This window comes from Lissotriton vulgaris, unplaced genomic scaffold (assembly GCF_964263255.1).
Source record: "Lissotriton vulgaris unplaced genomic scaffold, aLisVul1.2 SCAFFOLD_672, whole genome shotgun sequence".
Classification (NCBI taxonomy): Eukaryota; Metazoa; Chordata; class Amphibia; order Caudata; family Salamandridae; genus Lissotriton; species Lissotriton vulgaris.
Window position 1 is genome coordinate 935,304 of NW_028246945.1, and position 25,529 is coordinate 960,832.

The 25,529-nt window shown below is 50.8% G+C and overlaps 1 protein-coding gene across 1 annotated transcript in view; it reads right to left on the minus strand.

Moving 5' to 3' along the window:
• The window catches only part of LOC147665684 (autophagy-related protein 2 homolog A-like), a gene marked incomplete at its 5' end in the record, with an annotated part of 884,401 nt that extends 859,245 nt beyond the window's left edge, over window positions 1-25,156 (minus strand). The window contains one exon of the mRNA XM_086949597.1: window positions 25,002-25,156. Within this exon, the coding sequence (XP_086805723.1) occupies window positions 25,002-25,156 (155 nt within the window). The remainder of the gene's footprint in view (window positions 1-25,001) is intronic.
• Window positions 25,157-25,529: the final 373 nt, after the last annotated feature.

Genomic DNA, 25,529 nt, shown 5'->3' on the forward strand with positions numbered 1-25,529 from the left:
ATCACTCGGGGACACCACCACATCACTCGGGAACACCATCACATCACTCGGGAACACCACCACATCACTCGGGAACACCACCACATCACTCGGGGACACCACCACATCACTCGGGAACACCACCACATCACTCGGGAACACCAAAACATCACTAGGGGACCCCATCACATCAATCTGGAACACCGCCACATCACCCGGGGACACCAAAACATCACTCGGGGACACCACCACATCACTATGGAACACCACCACATCACTCGGGGACACCAAAACATCACTCGGGGACACCACCACATCACTCTGGAACACCACCACATCACTCTGGAACACCACCACATCACTCTGGAACACCACCACATCACTCTGGAACACCACCACATCACTCAGGGACACCACTACATCACTCAGGGACACCAACACATCACTCAGGGACACCACCACATCACTCAGGGACACCACCACATCACTCAGGGACACCACCACATCACTCAGGGACACCACCACATCACTCAGGGACACCACCACATCACTCGGGGACACCACCACGTCACTTGGGGGCACCACCATATCGCTCGGTGACACCACCACATCGCCCGGGGACACCACCACATCACTCAGGGGCACCACCACATCACTCAGGGGCACCACTCAGGGGCACCACCACATCACTCAGGGGCACCACCACATCACTCAGGGGCACCACCACATCACTCAGGGACACCACCACATCACTCAGGGACACCACCACATCACTCAGGGACACCACCACATCACTCAGGGACACCACCACATCACTCAGGGACACCACCACATCACTCAGGGACACCACCACGTCAATTGGGGGCACCACCACATCGCTCGGGGACACCACCACATCGCCCGGGGGCACCACCACATCACTCAGGGGCACCACCACATCACTCAGGGGCACCACTCAGGGGCACCACCACATCACTCAGGGGCACCACTCAGGGGCACCACCACATCACTCAGGGGCACCACCACATCACTCAGGGACACCACCACATCACTCATGGACGCCACCACATCACTCAGGGACACCACATCACTCGGGGACACCACCACATCACTCGGGGGCACCACCACATCACTCTGTAACACCACCACATCACTCTGTAACACCACCACATCACTCTGTAACACCACCACATCACTCTGTAACACCACCACATCACTCTGTAACACAACCACATCACTCGGGAACACAACCACATCACTCGGGAACACCACCACATCACTCGGGAACACCATCACATCACTCGGGAACACCACCACATCACTCGGGAACACCACCACATCACTCGGGGACACCACCACATCACTCGGGAACACCACCACATCCCTCAGGGGCACCACCACATCACTCATGGACACCACCACATCACTCAGGGACACCACCACATCACTCGGGGACACCACCACGTCACTTGGGGGCACCACCATATCGCTCGGGGACACCACCACATCACTCTGTAACACCACCACATCACTCTGTAACACCACCACATCACTCGGGAACACCACCACATCACTCGGGGACACCACCACATCACTCGGGAACACCACCACATCACTCAGGGGCACCACCACATCACTCAGGGACACCACCACATCACTCGGGGACACCACCACGTCAATTGGGGGCACCACCACATCGCTCGGGGACACCACCACATCGCCCGGGGACACCACCACATCACTCAGGGGCACCACCACATCACTCAGGGGCACCACTCAGGGGCACCACCACATCACTCAGGGGCACCACTCAGGGGCACCACCACATCACTCAGGGGCACCACCACATCACTCAGGGACACCACCACATCACTCATGGACGCCACCACATCACTCAGGGACACCACATCACTCGGGGACACCACCACATCACTCGGGGGCACCACCACATCACTCTGTAACACCACCACATCACTCTGTAACACCACCACATCACTCTGTAACACCACCACATCACTCTGTAACAGCACCACATCACTCTGTAACACAACCACATCACTCGGGGACACCACCACATCACTCGGGAACACCATCACATCACTCGGGAACACCACCACATCACTCGGGAACACCACCACATCACTCGGGGACACCACCACATCACTCGGGAACACCACCACATCACTCGGGAACACCAAAACATCACTAGGGGACCCCATCACATCAATCTGGAACACCGCCACATCACCCGGGGACACCAAAACATCACCCGGGGACACCAAAACATCACTCGGGGACACCACCACATCACTATGGAACACCACCACATCACTCGGGGACACCAAAACATCACTCGGGGACACCACCACATCACTCTGGAACACCACCACATCACTCTGGAACACCACCACATCACTCTGGAACACCACCACATCACTCTGGAACACCACCACATCACTCAGGGACACCACTACATCACTCAGGGACACCAACACATCACTCAGGGACACCACCACATCACTCAGGGACACCACCACATCACTCAGGGACACCACCACATCACTCAGGGACACCACCACATCACTCAGGGACACCACCACATCACTCGGGGACACCACCACGTCACTTGGGGGCACCACCATATCGCTCGGGGACACCACCACATCGCCCGGGGACACCACCACATCACTCAGGGGCACCACCACATCACTCAGGGGCACCACTCAGGGGCACCACCACATCACTCAGGGGCACCACCACATCACTCAGGGGCACCACCACATCACTCAGGGACACCACCACATCACTCAGGGACACCACCACATCACTCAGGGACACCACCACATCACTCAGGGACACCACCACATCACTCAGGGACACCACCACGTCAATTGGGGGCACCACCACATCGCTCGGGGACACCACCACATCGCCCGGGGGCACCACCACATCACTCAGGGGCACCACCACATCACTCAGGGGCACCACTCAGGGGCACCACCACATCACTCAGGGGCACCACTCAGGGGCACCACCACATCACTCAGGGGCACCACCACATCACTCAGGGACACCACCACATCACTCATGGACGCCACCACATCACTCAGGGACACCACATCACTCGGGGACACCACCACATCACTCGGGGACACCACCACATCACTCAGGGACACCACCACATCACTCAGGGACACCACCACAACACTCAGGGACACCACCACATCACTCAGGGACACCACCACATCACTCAGGGACACCACCACATCACTCAGGGGCACCACCACATCACACTGGGGCACCACCACATCACTCAGGGGCACCACCACATCACTCAGGGGCACCACCACATCACTCAGGGGCACCACCACATCACTCAAGGGCACCACCACATCACTCAGGGGCACCACCACATCACTCAGGGGCACCACCACATCGCTCAGGGACACCACCACATCGCTCAGGGGTACCACCACATTACTCAGTGGCACCACTCAGGGGCACCGCCACATCACTCAGGGACACCGCCACATCACTCAGGAACACCACATCACTCGGGGACACCACCACATCACTCAGGAGCACCACTCAGGGACAACACCACATCATTTAGGAACACCACCACATCACTCTGGGACACCACCTCATCACTCGGGGACACCACCACATCACTCGGGACACCACCTCATCACTCGGGGACACCACCACATCACTCGGGGGCACCACCACATCACTCGGGGGCACCACCACATCACTCAGGGGCACCACTCAGGGACACCACCACATCACTCTGGGACACCACCACATCACTCAGGGACACCACCACATCACTCGGGGACACCACCACATCACTCGGGGACACCACCACATCACTCGGGGACACCACGCAGGGACACCACCACATCACTGAGACAACACCACATCACTCGGGGACACCACCACATCACTCAGGGGCACCACCACATCACTCGGGGGCACCACCACGTCACTCGGGGGCACCACCACATCACTCGGGGACAACACCACATCACTCGGGGGCACCACCACATCACTCGGGGGCACCACCACATCACTCAGGGGCATTACCACATCACTCGGGGACACCACCACATCACTCGGGGACACCACCACATCACTCGGGGACACCACCACATCACTCGAGGACACCACCACATCACTCGGGGACACCGCCAATTCACTCGGAGGCACCACCACATCACTCCGGTACACCACCACATCACTCGGGGACACCACCACGTCACTTGGGGGCAACACCATATCGCTCGGGGACACCACCACATCGCCCGGGGACACCACCACATCACTCAGGGGCACCACCACATCACTCGGGGGCACCACCACATCACTCAGGGGCATTACCACATCACTCGGGGACACCACCACATCACTCGGGGACACCAACACATCACTCAGGGACACCACCACATCACTCAGGGACACCACCACATCACTCAGGGACACCACCACATCAGTCAGGGACACCACCACATCACTCAGGGACACCACCACATCACTCGGGGACACCACCACGTCACTTGGGGGCACCACCATATCGCTCGGGGACACCACCACATCGCCCGGGGACACCACCACATCACTCAGGGGCACCACCACATCACTCAGGGGCACCACTCAGGGGCACCACCACATCACTCAGGGGCACCACCACATCACTCAGGGGCACCACCACATCACTCAGGGACACCACCACATCACTCAGGGACACCACCACATCACTCAGGGACACCACCACATCACTCAGGGACACCACCACATCACTCAGGGACACCACCACGTCAATTGGGGGCACCACCACATCGCTCGGGGACACCACCACATCGCCCGGGGGCACCACCACATCACTCAGGGGCACCACCACATCACTCAGGGGCACCACTCAGGGGCACCACCACATCACTCAGGGGCACCACTCAGGGGCACCACCACATCACTCAGGGGCACCACTCAGGGGCACCACCACATCACTCAGGGGCACCACCACATCACTCATGGACGCCACCACATCACTCAGGGACACCACATCACTCGGGGACACCACCACATCACTCGGGGACACCACCACATCACTCGGGGACACCACCACATCACTCAGGGACACCACCACATCACTCAGGGACACCACCACAACACTCAGGGACACCACCACATCACTCAGGGACACCACCACATCACTCAGGGACACCACCACATCACTCAGGGGCACCACCACATCACACTGGGGCACCACCACATCACTCAGGGGCACCACCACATCACTCAGGGGCACCACCACATCACTCAGGGGCACCACCACATCACTCAAGGGCACCACCACATCACTCAGGGGCACCACCACATCACTCAGGGGCACCACCACATCGCTCAGGGACACCACCACATCGCTCAGGGGTACCACCACATTACTCAGTGGCACCACTCAGGGGCACCGCCACATCACTCAGGGACACCGCCACATCACTCAGGAACACCACATCACTCGGGGACACCACCACATCACTCAGGAGCACCACTCAGGGACAACACCACATCATTTAGGAACACCACCACATCACTCTGGGACACCACCTCATCACTCGGGGACACCACCACATCACTCGGGACACCACCTCATCACTCGGGGACACCACCACATCACTCGGGGGCACCACCACATCACTCGGGGACACCACCACATCACTCAGGGGCACCACTCAGGGACACCACCACATCACTCTGGGACACCACCACATCACTCAGGGACACCACCACATCACTCGGGGACACCACCACATCACTCGGGGACACCACCACATCACTCGGGGACACCACGCAGGGACACCACCACATCACTGAGACAACACCACATCACTCGGGGACACCACCACATCACTCAGGGGCACCACCACATCACTCGGGGGCACTACCACGTCACTCGGGGGCACCACCACATCACTCGGGGACAACACCACATCACTCGGGGGCACCACCACATCACTCGGGGGCACCACCACATCACTCAGGGGCATTACCACATCACTCGGGGACACCACCACATCACTCGGGGACACCACCACATCACTCGGGGACACCACCACATCACTCGAGGACACCACCACATCACTCGGGGACACCGCCACATCACTCGGAGGCACCACCACATCACTCCGGTACACCAAAACCACATCACTAAGGTACACCACTCTGGGGTACCACTCAGGGGCACCACCACATCACTCAGGGACACCACCACATCACTCAGGGACACCACCACATCACTCAGGGCCACCACCACATCACTCAGGGCCACCACCACATCACTCTGGGACACCATCACATCACTCTGGGACACCACCACATCACTCAGGGACACCACCACATCACACTGGGGCACCACCACATCACTCAGGGGCACCACCACATCACTCAGGGGCACCACCACATCACTCAGGGGCACCACCACATCACTCAAGGGCACCACCACATCACTCAGGAACACCCCCACATTGCTCAGGAACACCACCACATCACTCAGGGGCACCACTCAGGGGCACCACCACATCACTCAGGGACACCACCACATTAGTCAGGGACACCACCACATCAGTCAGGGACACCACCACATCTGTCAGGGACACCACTACATCAGTCAGGGACACCACCACATCAGTCAGGGACACCACCATATCACACTGGGACACCACCACATCACTCTGGGACACCACCACATCACTCTGGGACACCACCACATGTAAATGTAAATGTAAATGTAAATGTAAATGTATGAAGCTTATATAGCGCATAACTTACCCTGGGGCATCTCCGCGCTTGCTTAGGGAACCCGTCCTGGTATTCCCCTGTGAGATAACCCTGGCAGGGTATCCACAGGGTGAAAGCCAGGCATCCCACCGCGAGGGGCCGATGTAGAGATTAAGCAAGCTATTGCCCAGAGTCGCAGAGTGTGAACTCGTGAGTCGAGAAGGCACCGGAGCGAGAATTATCGAGTCCGTGGGATTATTGAGCCCAAGACCCGCCGAGGCGGGGAATTGAACCCTGGTCCAGGGCGGAACTCAAGCTCCAGGTCTGCCGCCTCTAACCCCTGAGCCACACTTCTCCACCACATCACTCGGGGACACCCCCACATCACTCAGGGACACCCCCACATCACTCTGGAACACCACCACATCACTCAGGGACACCACCACATCAGTAAGGAACACCACATCACACGGAAACACCACCACATCACTCAGGGACACCACCACATCACTCAGGAACACCACCACATCACTGAGGAACACCACCACATCACTCAGGAACACCACCACATCACTCAGGAACACCACCACATCACTCAGGGACACCACCACATCACTCAGGGACACCACCACGTCACTTGGGGGCACCACCACATCGCTCGGGGACACCACCACATCGCTCAGGGACACCACCACATCGCTCAGGGGTACCACCACATCGCTCAGGGGTACCACCACATTACTCAGTGGCACCACTCAGGGGCACCACCACATCACTCAGGGACACCACCACATCACTCAGGGACACCACCACATCACTCAGGAACACCACATCACTCGGGGACACCACCACATCACTCAGGAACACCCCCACATTGCTCAGGAACACCACCACATCACTCAGGGGCACCACCACATTAGTCAGGGACACCACCACAGCAGTCAGGGACACCACCACATCAGTCAGGAACACCACCACATCAGTCAGGGACACCACCACATCAGTCAGGAACACCACCACATCAGTCAGGGACACCACCACATCACTCTGAGACACCACCACATCACTCTGGGACACCACCACATCACTCGGGGACACCCCCACATCACTCGGGGACACCCCCACATCACTCAGGGGCACCCCCACATCACTCAGGGGCACCACCACATCACTCAGGGGCACCACCACATCACTCAAGGGCACCACCACATCACTCAGGGGCACCACCACATCACTCAGGGGCACCACCACATCGCTCAGGGACACCACCACATCGCTCAGGGGTACCACCACATTACTCAGTGGCACCACTCAGGGGCACCGCCACATCACTCAGGGACACCGCCACATCACTCAGGAACACCACATCACTCGGGGACACCACCACATCACTCAGGAGCACCACTCAGGGACAACACCACATAATTTAGGAACACCACCACATCACTCTGGGACACCACCTCATCACTCGGGGACACCACCACATCACTCGGGGACACCACCACATCACTCGGGGGCACCACCACATCACTCGGGGGCACCACCACATCACTCGGGGGCACCACCACATCACTCGGGGGCACCACCACATCACTCAGGGGCACCACTCAGGGACACCACCACATCACTCTGGGACACCACCACATCACTCGGGGACACCACCACATCACTCGGGGACACCACCACATCACTCAGGGGCACCACGCAGGGACACCACCACATCACTGAGACAACACCACATCACTTGGGGACACCACCACATCACTCAGGGGCACCACCACATCACTCGGGGGCACCACCACGTCACTCGGGGACACCACCACATCACTCGGGGACAACACCACATCACTCGGGGGCACCACCACATCACTCGGGGGCACCACCACATCACTCAGGGGCATTACCACATCACTCGGGGACACCACCACATCACTCGGGGACACCACCACATCACTCGGGGACACCACCACATCACTCGAGGACACCACCACATCACTCGGGGACACCGCCACATCACTCGGAGGCACCACCACATCACTCCGGTACACCAAAACCACATCACTAAGGTACACCACTCTGGGGCACCACTCAGGGGCACCACCACATCACTCAGGGACACCACCACATCACTCAGGGCCACCACCACATCACTCTGGGACACCATCACATCACTCTGGGACACCACCACATCACTCAGGGACACCACCACATCCCTCGGGGACACCACCACATCACTCGGGGACACCACCACATCACTCGGGGACACCACCACATCACTCACGGGCACCACCACATCACTCGGGGCACCACCACATCACTCAGGGTCACCACCACATTACTCAGGGACACCACCACATCACTCAGGGACACCACCACATCACTCAGGAACCCCACCACATCACTCAGGAACACCCCCACATTGCTCAGTAACACCACCACATCACTCAGGGGCACCACTCAGGGGCACCACCACATTACTCAGGGACACCACCACATTAGTCAGGGACACCACCACATCAGTCAGGGACACCACCACATCAGTCAGGGACACCACCACATCGGTCAGGGACACCACCACATCAGTCAGGAACACCACCACATCACTCGGGGGCACCACCACATCACTCGGGGACACCACCACATCACTCAGGGACACCACCACATCACTCAGGGACACCACCACATCACTCAGGGACACCACCACGTCACTCAGGGACACAACCACGTCACTCAGGGACACCACCACATCACTCAGGAACCCCACCACATCACTCAGGAAAACCCCCACATTGCTCAGGAACACCACCACATCACTCAGGGGCACCACCACATTAGTCAGGGACACCACCACATCAGTCAGGGACACCACCACATCTGTCAGGGACACCACTACATCAGTCAGGGACACCACCACATCAGTCAGGGACACCACCATATCACACTGGGACACCACCACATCACTCTGGGACACCACCACATCACTCTGGGACACCACCACATGTAAATGTAAATGTAAATGTAAATGTATGAAGCTTATATAGCGCATAACTTACCCTGGGGCATCTCCGCGCTTGCTTAGGGAACCCGTCCTGGTATTCCCCTGTGAGATAACCCTGGCAGGGTATCCACAGGGTGAAAGCCAGGCATCCCACCGCGAGGGGCCGATGTAGAGATTAAGCAAGCTATTGCCCAGAGTCGCAGAGTGTGAACTCGTGAGTCGAGAAGGCACCGGAGCGAGAATTATCGAGTCCGTGGGATTATTGAGCCCAAGACCCGCCGAGGCGGGGAATTGAACCCTGGTCCAGGGCGGAACTCAAGCTCCAGGTCTGCCGCCTCTAACCCCTGAGCCACACTTCTCCACCACATCACTCGGGGACACCCCCACATCACTCAGGGACACCCCCACATCACTCTGGAACACCACCACATCACTCAGGGACACCACCACATCACTAAGGAACACCACATCACACGGAAACACCACCACATCACTCAGGGACACCACCACATCACTCAGGAACACCACCACATCACTGAGGAACACCACCACATCACTGAGGAACACCACCACATCACTCAGGGACACCACCACATCACTCAGGGACACCACCACGTCACTTGGGGGCACCACCACATCGCTCGGGGACACCACCACATCGCTCAGGGACACCACCACATCGCTCAGGGGTACCACCACATCGCTCAGGGGTACCACCACATTACTCAGTGGCACCACTCAGGGGCACCACCACATCACTCAGGGACACCACCACATCACTCAGGGACACCACCACATCACTCAGGAACACCACATCACTCGGGGACACCACCACATCACTCAGGAACACCCCCACATTGCTCAGGAACACCACCACATCACTCAGGGGCACCACCACATTAGTCAGGGACACCACCACATTAGTCAGGGACACCACCACAGCAGTCAGGGACACCACCACATCAGTCAGGGACACCACCACATCACTCTGAGACACCACCACATCACTCTGGGACACCACCACATCACTCGGGGACACCCCCACATCACTCGGGGACACCCCCACATCACTCGGGGACACCACCACATCACTCAGCCCAACCACATCATCACTCAGCACCACAAAAGCACTGTCCTTGCTTGCTACCAACAATCATTGCCATAGCCAATAGGACTCGCATTAGGAAAGTGTAGCTATTGGCTTTGTGAATAACAATGCTATTAATTTATATATTTTCAAAGCCAACACATATTAAAAAAATTGTCATTTACAATACCAATAGCTCACACTTTCCTAATGCAAGACCTATTGCATTGCAAATGCTTGTTAATAAAGCAGTTTTTAAAAAATGCAGCCCGTTTAAAAAAAAATATATTTTTACAATTTTGTTTAATTTTTTAAGGGCAGGTAGTCCCTGGGACCACTGCGTGCCCTTAAAAAATATTTTTAGAGACAGTCTAACAGTGGAAGGGGTCCCCTGGGGACACCTTCCAAATTGCGACTGCATTACCACTCTCTTGAGGAGGGTGGTCATTTGTGAGCGTTTTGAGACGCAATTGCGGTCACAAACATTCACACATAGCACTGTGGACCAAATTAGGAAGGGAACGCCCCTTCCTAATTGCGACTCATAATTACTAAGTAGCAAGTCACAAATAAATTGCGACTCGCTATTTAGGAATTGTACATGGCCAACAGTGATTTAGCATGCGCAAACGAGGTCGCAAACCCGTTTGCGCATGCAAAATCACGTTGTACATCTGGCCCTTTACTTGGTGATGCAGAAACGATATATATTCACTGAAACCAGTTTTCCACACCTTATCATTTGTGTGCAGTATAGTTTTAGCTGTAAAACTGTATGTCGGGGCAAATTTAATAGAGAAAACAAACTATGCAGTCATAGAGAAGGAAGCAAAACCATAGGGGATGATGGACTGAGTGTTGAACATTGCAAGCACTCACCTCCAGTCATCTGATCTGGGTTTAATCCATCATCATTTTTTAGTTCACTCCGCCACCCCTGTACAGACATGGCCATATGCAAATCAGTCTGACCCTGAATAGCTTGAATCCAGTGACAAAGTGAGCAAGGGACCCACGTCTGGCCATACCCTGCCAACTTAGGGCAAACAATGCGATACTAAAGGGGATGATGGACAGAGCGTTTGAACAGATCAAACACTCACCCCCAGTCAAGTGCTCTGGGTTTGATCCAACACACGGGAGAATCTTACCGGGCACACAGCCTCATCGCGCCTGGAGGTTTTTAAATTTCCGGGCCATTTGCGGCAGAGTGGGGAGAATCTTACCGGACCAGTGTGAAACTAGCTCCCCTGGGGGGACTTGGACGTCGGCCCGAACCCTGCACAGGTTGCGCTGCTCCAGCGCTGCTTTGTCTGTCTGCTCACCCCTTGCTGGGGTAAGCTCACCACCATTACGGCCCCCGAGAGGGGGTGAGCCTGGAGAACTACAAACCCCAGCGGCACCCGCGGACGGAAGACGCACACAGCGTCATCGCGCCAGGAGGCGTTTAAATTTCCGGGCCATTTGCGGCTGAACAGGGAGAATCTTACCGGACCAGTGTGAAACTAGCTCCCCTGGGGGCACTTGAACTTCGGCCCGAACCCTGCACAGGTTGCACTGCTCCAGCGCTGCTTTGTCTGTCTGCTCACCCCTCGCTGCCGTAAGCTCACCACCATTACGGCCGCCGAGAGGGGGTGAGCCTGGAGAACTACAAACCCCAGCGGCAACGCACACAGCGTGATCGCGCCAGGAGGCGTTTAAATTTCCAAGCCATTTCCTGCTTCGCAGGAGCGCCGGGCTAAGTCCGGGCAAAGGGCGGGCCGTCTGTGGCCGTCCGGGGCAGGGCGTGGCTGGGCTGGGCCACATCTCTTGGCTCCACTATACGGATTTATTTGGATTGCAGCTGTGATCTCAAGGTACATTTACTGTGTGTGCATTATGCTGAGTGCTATGGGAAAGAACACTCCTATGACTACGCTATCCAGCTCTAGGCTGAAAAAATTTACTACCACCCCTTTGCCAACCCTGACTGCAATATACAGGATGTTACAAAAGACTATAGGGGTGGTTGTAACTGCCATCAAGAGAACTGAGAGACGGCTCTCGCTGCCCCCTAATATGTGTTTACCTTCAATAGCCACTAATACTTCAGTAACACTGGCAAATATCTCCGACTCTATGCTCATGGATTCCTTTGCAGAGTTTCCTAGGCCTGCTGATATTCACTGTACAACATTAACATCATGTATACTTCCTGTATCCTCTCCCTCGGCTACCAGGTTGTCACTAACGCCCACATTACAACCGCCCCTCTTATCGGTGGAGTACTCTACTTTAAATAATGATGTCATTAATTTAGAGTGCTCGGGTGCTTCTTTGTCGACGAATTCCAATATATCTGTTGGATTACAAAATGAGAGCCCCCTTCAAAGAAAAAGGGACCAGAAAAATATTCAAAAAGAAACCAACACTATTAAAAAACCCTATAGGCGGAAGGATAAAGGCAGGCGTAAAAAGCGAAAATCAGCCTCTACTGTTCAAGGACACTCTGGGGAAGTATGCAAGAGCCACTTAACCACTTCTGAGATTCATAACAGCGCAGAGAGTGCTACGGTTGATCTGGAAACATTACCACCTAACCCCATAGGATTTATGATTCACTTAGAACAGATGCTTAGATCCTTAACCTTACCACTGCTGGAAAGAACAAAAGTTCTGACCAACAAAATAGAGAATCTAGGAAAACTGGCACTGGGCAATTCGGACATACTGAAACAACTTAATATGAATGACTTAAACAGGGATACAACAGCCCCTGGTAAAATTCATATTACAGCCAGTAGCGTTTCTAAACCTCCCCAAAAAACATCTACATTAGTGATAGAGGGTGAAAACTGGCCAAAACAGCAACTTTTAGTCCCAGACAATAGAGCCCAGTTAATCAATAACATTGCCAATAAAACGGTGGAAAGAGAGGTCTTAATGGATAAAACAGGGGTAAACCCTGCCAGAGACACAGTTAAAAATAGTATTGATATTCAGAAGGTCAGACATCCACGCATAGACTTACCAGTCAATGCCTTACACTGTGGTACTGACGGGTGTCCCGGAGTTGCAGAATGATAGAGAGGAATCCCATGTAACTTTAAAAAATAGGGTGGTTCATTGGCAAAACACATATAGACCCCTCCCAGGGTATGTACAAGCAGAAATCATAAATGTCCGTAGAGTGGGCTGGATTGGACATACACAAAGACTTACCGGGGGACTGTATAATTGTACATTTTAGAGATGTTTGCGTAATTTGGGCAGGAGACTTTAACTGCTCCCTATGTGCAAGAGCAGAAAGAGGCACATGTGGTGTTATGCTCGACAAATATACCATTCTGTCCCACTTTGAACATACCAAGTGTGGAGACCACCTAAATGAGATTATGTTCGGGTCGAATATGGGGTTTGCAAACAGAATGGTCATTCGTCCCCACTTTTTGCGGGAGAGGTGCTACAACTACGATCGATTACATAATCATGACTGTGAGGCATGGGGGGATGATTCAGTCATTTAGTACTCTTGATAACTCACTGAGCAACCATTACCCTCTTAGCATAGTACTGCAAAGCACTCATAGTACTTTACGTCTGTCAGGAACTCCCAACGTATGAGTGGATAACATCACTATGAACAGGAAAAATGGCTGTTCCTTAAAATGGTCGAAAATAGTCCAGGAGGATTTTATTAAAAAACTAGTGAGGAGCATGTTGCCCCAGTTCGAGGCATGCACTGACGCAAACATTGACGATGGTGTTGTTGTAAATCATTTTTTACTAATCGTCAAACAAATCAAAAAACTACTCTGGGTTAAAAAAAAAGGTTCTAAAAAGCCCCGAGAAAGTTGGTTTGATTCAGCGTGCACTAAAGCATACTCAAATTTAAAACATGCACTACATGCCCTAGATAAAGATAGGACGGTAATTAAGGAATGTAGATATATCTATAAACAGGCGTTAAGAAAGAGGATAGACATCATAAAACAGGCAACTTGGGATGCTCTGTGAGAGGCCTCGTTAAGTCGAGATTCAGCTGCATTCTGGAAAGTTGTAAACTCTCCTTTTTCGAACTATATCAGTACTGCCACAATAGAGGTAGCAATATCTGCACCGGCGTGGGTGAAGCATTTTGGAAAATTATACTCTGTTGAAAGCCCGTCAAGTGATTGTTCACCCCTTAAAACTCCTAATAGAGAAGAGTTCCATTTAAAGAATACTCTGGCATAGGACTTCTCTGTAGAAGAAGTCAGCGCCCGTATCAAGGCAAGTTTGGGGGGCAAAGCACCAGGCCCTGACGGGGTTCCGGTAGATCTATATAAAAATGATATCGACTTATGGGCCCCGATCTTGGCAAGAGTTTTTAATTTTACTTTTCAGAATGGTCTACTTCCATCATGGTGTGAATCACTAATCGTTCCTATATTTAAAAAAGGGGACACACTCAGTTGGCAATGTTACCGTCCTATTTCACTTCTGGATAGCACTATCAAAGTTTTTGGAAGGGTTATCCTAAATAGGCTTCAAATATGGGCGGATAAAAACAAGATAATCAGCGATTTACAATATGGGTTTCCGGAAAGGGCTTAGTACAATTGACCAGTGTTTGAACCTATATATTTTAATAGAGAAATATACAAGGCTAAAGAGGGTCGACTATTTTTAACTTTTATAGATTTAACCTCTGCATTTGACTGCGTGTCACACAGCAAACTTTGGTTGGTTTTGAGCAATATGGGGGTAGACATATTAATTATAAATTTCTTAAGAGAATTGTATCAGGGCGCATCCGCAAGAATCAGATTTGGGAAAAACGGTGAATGCACCGATTCTTTTGGCATAGCTAGTATGTACGACAAGGCTGTGTGCTGGCCCCACTTCTCTTCACACTATATATAAACGATGTGGAGAAAACTCTCTTGATGGAATTTAGGGATTTGCCTACGGCAGGAGAAAGATCAGGGCCCGCATTGTTGTACGCCGATGATGCTGCCCTGATGGCCCGAACTAAATTGGCCATGCAAGCCCTAGTTACCTCCTTTGCAAATTTTATGAACCGACTAAACTTAAAGATAAACTGTACAAAAACTTTTACCATGACCTGCGGAGGTGGCACAAATAAAAAGAGGAAATCAGTTTTTATTCGCACAACCCCAGTCCATTTTACTTCAACTTTTTACTATTTAGGAGTTCTGTTCGATTACACTGGTAATTGGAATATTACAATCAAGACAAGAAAATTGTTGTATTGTAAAGCAATAATGGCGTTAAAAAATTGTAGCCATAAAATGGGCAGGAAGCCTATAGAGGCAAAGTTAACCGTGTATAAGGCTACCTGCTTAGCAATAGGGACTTATGGCGCGGGCTTGTGGGGGTACGCCAACGTGACATGTCTACGGTGGTAGAAAATCTTTTTATGAAATACCTTTTGGCTGTCCCGAGAAGTGCTTCCACGTACGCTTGCCATACGTAACTTGGGGAACCATATCTAGTAGATATTATAAGAACAGCCCCGATATTGTTATGGCACAGAGTTTGGACAACTGACGAATGTGGTCTAAACCGCCTGATTCTAAATAATGTGTTAGGCTTAGAAAAGAAGGGCAAAATTTGTTGGTTGTCACACGTGAAGACATTTTTTGAGGATCTGGGAACTGTATAATATTTTAATGACCCAACCTCTTTAAGTAATATCTCAAGGAAAGTTTTGAAAGAAAAGTGTATGGCATTTTTACACGAACGCAGACTGCAAACTTGAAATGAAAAAGAAATCTGTATTTGCACATGCACAAATTGTAATTTCAAACAAAATGCAGCCATATGTCAAACTCCAAATGAGTGATTACGAGAGGTTTTTATTAACTCGTTTTAGGTTTAACATACTGTTTCGGCTATATACACAGTGCTTAATTTGTGCCGGTGCTTAGCACCGGCACCTTTTTATCAGGACCGGGTCTACACTGCCAACTTTCATCAACATGACGACTGCACTGCAGTCTGCACGTTCGGTGTCAAAGAGTACATTAAATATAATTTCCTTACGATGTTGTTCACTTCACTCTCTCTCTTCAGTCGCCAGAGTCCCAAGGTGAAGAAGAGGAGCGAGCCCGATAATAATGCCATCTCTCCTTGTTGCAATTAGAAAACGATTTGCTTTGATTGTTGCTGGTGGGCGGGGAGTAGAGGGCTGGGGCAGCGTGCCGTGCGTAACTTTTTTTCATTCCAGGGACGGTTGACCACACCGCGGCACACACACACTGCTCGAGTAACCAGCACGGGGAGTTAGCACAACGTGGAGGCGGGCATTTTCAACCTGCAGCACATAGCAGGCCGCCTAATAAGGCAGTGCCACCAGCAGTAACCGCAGTGAGTACTAAAAAAAATTCTGCTTTATCTGGCGCGTGGTGCTGATCACCTGAACCTAGTCCGAGCCTCAGAGGCCCCAGCAATCATGCCTCTGGTGTGGCGGCGCGGCATCCATAATTTTGGATCCCTCACTCCCCTCCGGGGACACACAGGGGGGTGGAGGGGGACAGTCGGGCCTGCTTGGATAACCTCCCCGTCGTCCAAGTGAGTGTGGTAGACTGCTAGGACCTTTCCTGCACTCACCATACCAGGGGCGTTTGTGCGGCCTGCGAAGGAGGAGCGGTGTTATTGAAGTTTCAGGATGGCTGGCCCCCTTCCTCCCTCCAGACACGCCAAGGTTACACATCAGCATACATTCAAGGAGCAGACCTCTGGGCACTTGCACTACTCTCAGGACCGTGGAGGGGCAGTTGTGGAGCTCTACGAGGTAACTGCATTGGGAATGGGCCCCCTCCTGTAGGGTGAAGTGGGGGCTGGCTGCCACTGCCTCTTGCGGCGCATCCATTACTTCTTCTACACCGGGGGCCCCAATTCATAGGGGCCGATAAGTTTGGCAAGTGAATGAAGCAATTCAACAGAAACCGCACCATTTCTCTTGGCAGATCGTAGCGGTGGAATCTTCCATCCGGGCCTCCACAGTCCACCCCAACATACTGGACGCTTGGGGAAGACACAAACAGCAGACCACCCTAGACAAAGTACTACAGTCATCTTGAAGTCACCTGGAGACTCGCACTCCTTGGAGACGATAACAGAGCCCCAAGACACCCCTGACTAAATTTTACAGGCAAACCCGGACACGAAAGCCACTATGAAAATCCAAATGAGGGGGGGAGCTGGAGGTAGGGCTGCTGCGGTAAGATGTGCGGAGGAGTGCCAAATAGGTCACAGAGACTGAACAGTGCATTTCCTCCACCAAAGATACAATCCAGACACTGACGGCCAACATGGCCCGACTACAGGCCAAAGTGAGCCAGCCGGAGTGCAGAATGGAGGATGTGTAGGGCCGCTCATGCCAAACCACTTACGCATTTATTAATTTGCCAGAAAGGGCAGAGGGATCCAACTCCGTGACCTTCAGCTCTGCCTGCAGCCTGGCTGAAAACGTGGCTACCAGCAGATACCCTCTGACTAAGCTTGTGATTAAAGAGAGCTCTTCGCTCAAATTCTAAAAGCGATTCACTTGCTCCTGACTAGGAAAACACCTGCCCCAACGGTTTCCCACTCAATCTGTAAAACAGCACACATTGCGATTGCTCTCCCCCACCCCTTTCCATGTTCAATGACGCCCTGAAGACTAGGGACCTCCCCCTGATCTCCTTGGAGCCACTATATCGGTGATACGGAAACCACAAAACCACCAGACAGGTGTGACTCCTAGCACTCCATTTCTATACTTAATATTAAGACCAAAATCTTAGCAAAGGTGCTCGTGAACAGGATGGTGGATAATGATGATTCTGGTTCATCCAGATCAAAATGGTCTCATGCCTCGATGCAGTATTTGCCACTGCATACTCTGCCTGAATAATATACTATCACTCGCCAACTCAGCAACTGTACACCGAGCCATGGTCCCAGTAGACTACGAAAAAACACTCGACTCAGTACAAAGGAAATTTATGTTTCACCTCCTGGAATGTACGAACTTTGGCCCTCTCATCTGTAGACACATTGCAGTACTTAACTTTAAACCATGGGCTAGTGTCCGGTTGAATGGAGAGGATTCCTCTGTCAATACAGAACTAGGCACGGGACAGGGATGCCCGTTGGAATCCTCATCAGACAAAACACAGACTGAGATGACAGTGAAGGTGTCAGCAGGCTGAGCAGGGTCCAGTGAGTCACCATTATTCTGCGTGCACTCTAACTCTGCAACCTTGGTGGGGCTTGAACTTGTGACTGGGCAGGGTGGGCCAAGTCCCAAAGGTAATCAGAGGGTTAACCCCCAGCACAGCCAGTATATTCTTGTTTTAATAGCACCTGCTGCTGAGTTCCTTCCTGGCCTCCAGTAATATTCAGGCATAAATTAAAATGTCAAGATAACTGGTGATTAATCGTCTTCCTGGAGAGAGACAGGCACAGAAGTTTTGACTAGGGAACGTTGTGACTGCTTGTTGTAAGGTAGTAGAGATGGTTAATATACCTGCTGCAAATAACGTTTACCATCCCTATCAAAAAGTGCATGTAATCTTGTAAAGTAGGTCAGTGTGTTACTGCTTCTGTCAGAGAGATCCTTTTGTACTTGCAGTTTGTAAGTTAAAATCCTAACATAGAACAGCAAGCTATTAACTAATCTGTCATCAAAGAGCTACATGCAAACTGCAAGTTATATATTAGAGATAAATGTTTTTTTTTGCCCAATCTTTGATTAACCTAATCTTGCAAAAAGGGTTCATTTGGGTAGAAATCTATTCTTATTGGAGAGAACCCCTAACAATGCAGTTATGTTTTAAATTCTGAATTTGCGCTTTTCCAGACTTAGAACTCTTAAACTATATTGCCTGCAATGCAATCATGGATGACATGTGACTCCTAATCCCTGTAGTCCTGTCTGATGTAATATTCGCTATATACTGATTAATAGAAATAGGATTGTATCCATGCAATGTGTGTATGAGCAAACTAGTGCCCTGACACACCTTATATTACATCTGACGTTTAGCAATGCCAGTTGGCGATGTGGGTGGAGATAATGTAGTATGTGGGCAGAGCCAGTGGGTGTGGCCTCGGACAAGCATTTGAGCACCTGCACTTCATATTTTACAAATTAAGCACTGGCTATATAGTTTCCCAGTTATGAAGGACTGGTCAAAACATCTGATTAAATGTCCCTGCGATGACCTGTCAGAGCGATCAGACATGCACATTCTTTTCTTTTGTAAATTTTACACTAAGTCTAGACGAAGATTGGTTATTCCCCTATTGAAGATTATGGACATAAACGGCTGTCGCCCTGCCTTTTTAGCTGTACAAAAACTGGATGATATTTTAACTGTCGTATTTATTTCCTCGTTTATAAAAAATTCTTTTAAATTACGAAATACAATGATATTCTGAACTATTATGTTCTGTTTAGGAATTCATGCTGAGCTGTCTCTGGAATCATGTAGAAATGTTTTTGGTATTATGTTCATGTATTTATGACAATTTGATTATGGTGCTTATGATGTATTTATTAACTGGTTGTGATTTTTATCTGAACTTTTATGGTTATTGAGTTTTAATAACCGAATAAAGAATCTTGAATTGAATTGATCCAACATCATTCTTTAGCTCACTCCGCCACCCCAGTTCAGACATGGCCATACGCAAATCAGTCCCACCCTGTGCCTCATGGGAACAGTCCAGCCCAAACTGCCAAGACATGTCTTCCCTGGACCGGAAACAAGCATCCTGGCACTGGTTTCTGGCTAATCAGCCGTCATCAGCCAGGCTAGCTTGAATCCAGAGGCAAAGTGAGCAAGGGACCCACGTCTAGGCATACCCTGCCAACTTAGGGCGAACAAACCCCGAAACCGGTCTTAGGATGCTTGATTCCGGTCCAGGGAGGACCTGGCTTGGCAGTTCGGGCTGGACTGTTCCCATGAGGCACAGGGTCAAGACTGATTTGCATATGGCCAGGTATAGATTGGGGTTGCATGGTGAGTAAAAGAATGATGGATTTAACCTAGATTGCTTGACTGGCGGTGAATGTTTTGATTTGTTCTGCATTCCGTCCATAAATTGTGTGCCTTTTGCTTTCTCGCCCTAAGTGCGCCAGGTATGCCTAGACATGGCTCCTGGGTTCACTGTTCCACTGGAATCAAGCTATCCTGGCTGAAGAGGGGTGAATCCCTGATACCGGTCCTAGGATGCTTGATTCTGGTCCAGGGAGGACACAGCTTGGCAGTTCGGGCTGGACTGTTCCCATGAGGCACAGGGTCAAGACTGATTTGCATATGGCCAGTTCTCAACTGGGGTGGCATCGTGAGCAAAAGAATGATGGATTAAACCCAGATCTCTTCACTGGGGGTGAATGTTTTGATTTGTTCTGCATTCCGTCCATCAATTGTGTGTCTTTTGCATCATAGAGAAGGAAGCACTCGCTATTAAGTGGACAATTGACACACTGTGGGGTGAAGGTGCAGTGAACGCATAGTAAGTCGTAACACTGATCTGTTAGCACATTTACGTTGCTTATTATTTCCGATCACCTGGTTGTTTGACCGTAGCCAGAATCAAGGAATAACTGTTGGGAAGTCTACTCCTCACTGTTCAAAGCTGGCTAGTATACAACTTTTTCTGCACAATACCCCACGTTTCTTTTCTTTCCTTGGTTTCCTTTTTGTTGTTATCTAATACTGGTCGGGTGTGGTGACGGGTACATTAACAAGAGAAATCACAAAACCATGCGGTAACTGACGGCTCCATTCTTTGTCTCCCTCTTTGTGAGCCTCCGTCTGGAAGAATACGGGATGGCGTGGAGTGCGTCTGAACAACTGTTTCCATTAGCCAAAAGCTACTGGAAGGAGGACGTACACAAGGAAGGAGAAGATTATCTGCCTACTGCTATCCCCCAAGGACTTGATAAACTAAAATAAAATCACCACCATTGCTACTTATATATGGCCTCCGCGACTGTTTATCTGGCCTGCCCTCCCACAGCCAGTCACTGCGGACCGGACTGTCTAAGAAGTAGGGCTTATTTAAACGTGTGCAGGGTCATCCACGTTCCTGCCTGGCAGATTTCCAGGCCTGGAACACCACAAGCCAATGCTGTGGTTGCAGCTTTTCCTCAGGTGGAATGGGTCCCTAAGTGCTCAGGAGGCTGCTTTTCAGCTAGGACGTATCCGATCTTGATACAGAGAACAACCCAGTATGAAATGCTTAATTGCTGAACTGCCTGACCATTTTTCAACTCCTACATAGACCACGAAGAGTTGGTCATTCACTTAAAACTCTCTTCTGTGGTCAAGGTAGAACGACAATGCTCTTTTTGGGCCCAGACGGTGGAGTCAGTCCTCCTCTTTAGAGAGATGTGAAGGACCATAAAAGGTGGGCAGGTTGATTGATTATCCCAAATCGAATGGGGACACCACCTTAGGCAGGAAAAAAGTCTGGGTGCGAAGCACCACCTTAACCGGGAATACCATAAGATAGGGAGATGACTAAGACTGCAACTCTCTCACGCTACTGGCAGATGTTATTACCACTAGAAAGACTGTCTTGGAAAGCTGGAGGGGACAACTGTGAAGCGGCTCATAGGAAGCACACATGAGATAAGTGAGAACCAGATTCAGATCCTACTGAGACATTATGAAAGACAAAGGGGAAAACAAAAGTACAAGCCCTTTCAGGAATCTATTTACAATAGGGGACTTAAATGAAGAGGGTTGACCAGGCAGCCGCAGGAAAGCAGACATAGCAGAAAGGTAACCTCCGAGAGTGCCCAGAGCAGAGCCCCGCAGGGCAAAGTTAAGAATAAAGAAAAGAATATCAGAAAGAGAGGTAGAAAGAGGACCAATAGACTTTTCTGTACAATACTTTACAATGTTTTGCCAACAGCAGGCATACACCTTTTTGGTGGAGGGCTGCCTGGCCGCCACGATAGCCTACCTACACTTTTAGATTCCTTATTTTGAGGGACGTCAGGCATGACGCTGATGTCGGGGGAGGCTGTAGCAGCATGAACCACAAAGCTCCGTGGAGTAGGCTGTCAGAGCAGGTCACCAAGGGCAGGATGGTGCCTATGAGCTATAGACCGGTCAACAGATGCCCTTAAACAGATTTAGCCTAAGTGCCCAACAGAATATCGAAGAGGACTTCACTGAAGGGGAGTACAGTTTCAGTCATCATCTGGCCCTGATGAAGCACCCCAATTAGGGGATCAATGACCACCTCCACAGAAGGAAGCTGAGGCCCCAGAACCACAGCAACCCTCTGCAAAAGCCAAGCTAGTCTTCAAAGCAAGGCTAGGAGGTGAAAACAAGCCAGAGGATAGGGAAGAATCAAGGCCACTAGCCACATCAAGGTCAGACACCCAATAAAACTCTGGAGGAGGCTGAGGAATGCCAGTTATGTTCTCACCGACCTCACCAAAATATCTGCATCCCATGGGAAAAACAGTGGGGGCCTCCTCCGAAAGCAGAGGAAAGTAGCCCAAAAAGAACTGTTCCACTGACGTCATTCCCAACATTGATGAGGCAACACCTTGGCGTCGGGGAGGTGAGACAAAGAAGGGGCGAACAGTGGAGTCGATGCGGATGGTGGCGGCGAGGGATCCAACCCTAGTGTCACAGGTGGGAACCCCGAATGGCTGTGCACTGGGGCTGACAAGGGTTTGATCACAGATTCCAAAGGCCTCGCTGACACTGAGGGAGGTCTCGCTGGTTTGGAGTCAGTAAAGGTTTCATCAACCTGCTTGAGGGGAGGTCGCACCAGAGGGAAGGTGAGAACCAAAAATACCATGAAGGGAGAGATAGTATTTCCTCATCTGAGCCAGAGTTGCCTCAGTGCCAGAAAAAACCCGAAGGGGCAGGTAACATTCTCACTTCGACCACAAAATCAGAGGAATACGAGGCGTGTCAGGGACACCACGCTTACGTGGTGAAATCCGGAAGCCACGGCACCGACTGCCTATGGCATGCCTTACCAGTCGACAGCGAGGATGAAGGACTTTGGGTTCTGGCCCTCATGCAGTCCTCTGAGGGAGAAGAGGACCGTGACTGACCAGGACCTTCGACCAAAGGTGCTGCTAACATTGTCATGCGGCGCTCCTGCAATGCCGACAACTGAAGCTGAAGACATGAGCCGCCCCCTTCAGAGTCAGTGTGCATGCCCAAACACCACATGAAAATCGAATCAGGGTGTGGGGTCGACTTAGTACCACACAGGATTCTGAAAACATTGAGAAAAAAGCTGACTGTTTTGTCGAAAACGCTGAGATACGGCAAAAATGGCCAGAGGTACTGATCACTGAATACACGCTGAAAGGAGAGAAGGAATATGAACCCTGCAGATGCCACATCCAGAGGACAACATTGTTACGGAGTTGCTCAACGCTCTCTACCAACACCCAGAGATGCTCCTGCGAATTGCGTAGGGGCCGCAAATCTATGCTTGATCCGTGAAGAACACTAGTATTTTGTTTCTAACAACATGTATTTTGATAAGTTCTTGTAATAATTTTATTTATATTGCTAATCTGTTTAATGCCTGCTATACTATGAATTTGATATGTCATCAAATTAATTATTGTGATTTTAATGCTTGCATATGTCTCACTTTTATAGATAAGTTGTTATCCGAATATAGTCTTTTTGGATTTGGATACTGCTGTAGAAAAGTTTCCAGAACCAGTCTGGCGCCTGGGAATAATTCTAAGATATGGAATAAGAGAAGAGACGTCTCTATCAGATTCCCCACTACTTGAAATTAGGAATATGTTGCTTCTGCTCCCACAATTGTTTACCTGTCCCAGCCAACATATCAAAAAAGGCCAGAAAACTTCATTCAAAGTTTACTTCATACTACATTTTCTGAATAGTTTGATAAAGTACCTTTTATTTGATTTAATAGTCGACAAAATTCACCAAAATAGTTAGATGGTGAGAAGACTGTTTTTGAGGCATCATGTGTACTGTCATCAGCAATCCATTTCTGGGGCGAGTTACAGTCGTGTAAGATTTTATAAAAGATGGCTAGCATCCCCTCCCAAGGCAGGACCATTAAGTATTTAATGAAGATCTCCTTGAAGAGAACCATATGTACTAGTGACCCCCAAAATTGCCAGCCTTTATAATGAATACCAACTCCACTCTAACTTACCTTGGTCTCGCAAAGAGCAGTGATTCTCCCTTTCAAGATGTTCACTTGTGCAGAAAAGAAGCTCAGTGCACTATGGCTCTGGTCTTCTGCGTTCTTCCGAAGTGCAGCTTCATCCACTGAGTAGAAATGGGAATCTTCATCCTCTGAATCAGAGTCTAATAGGAACAGAATGAATTTAAAGTTCTGTAAGGTGCAGGAAACAAATGCACACAAAATACTTTAGATGTAATTGAGATACATTGGGGAGCATTAATAAAGTTTAAATTTTGTTACTGTCATTCCGCGCCTAGCTTTAGGAAACAATGTTTGTTTAAAAAGTAAAAAAACATTGTATAAACACACATAAAAGACATTCTGACACTGTGGTTCGAGCATATAGCTTACATTAACGGATAGAGAGGAAATAGGGAGCAGGTTGGAAGATCAACAGGGTTAGAGAATTAATGCATAAAGACCTGTGGTTGTTGCATCTGTTTTCTACTCTCTTCTTCTTTGTGTCTGGAATTAGTGACACTATTTAACTCTTTA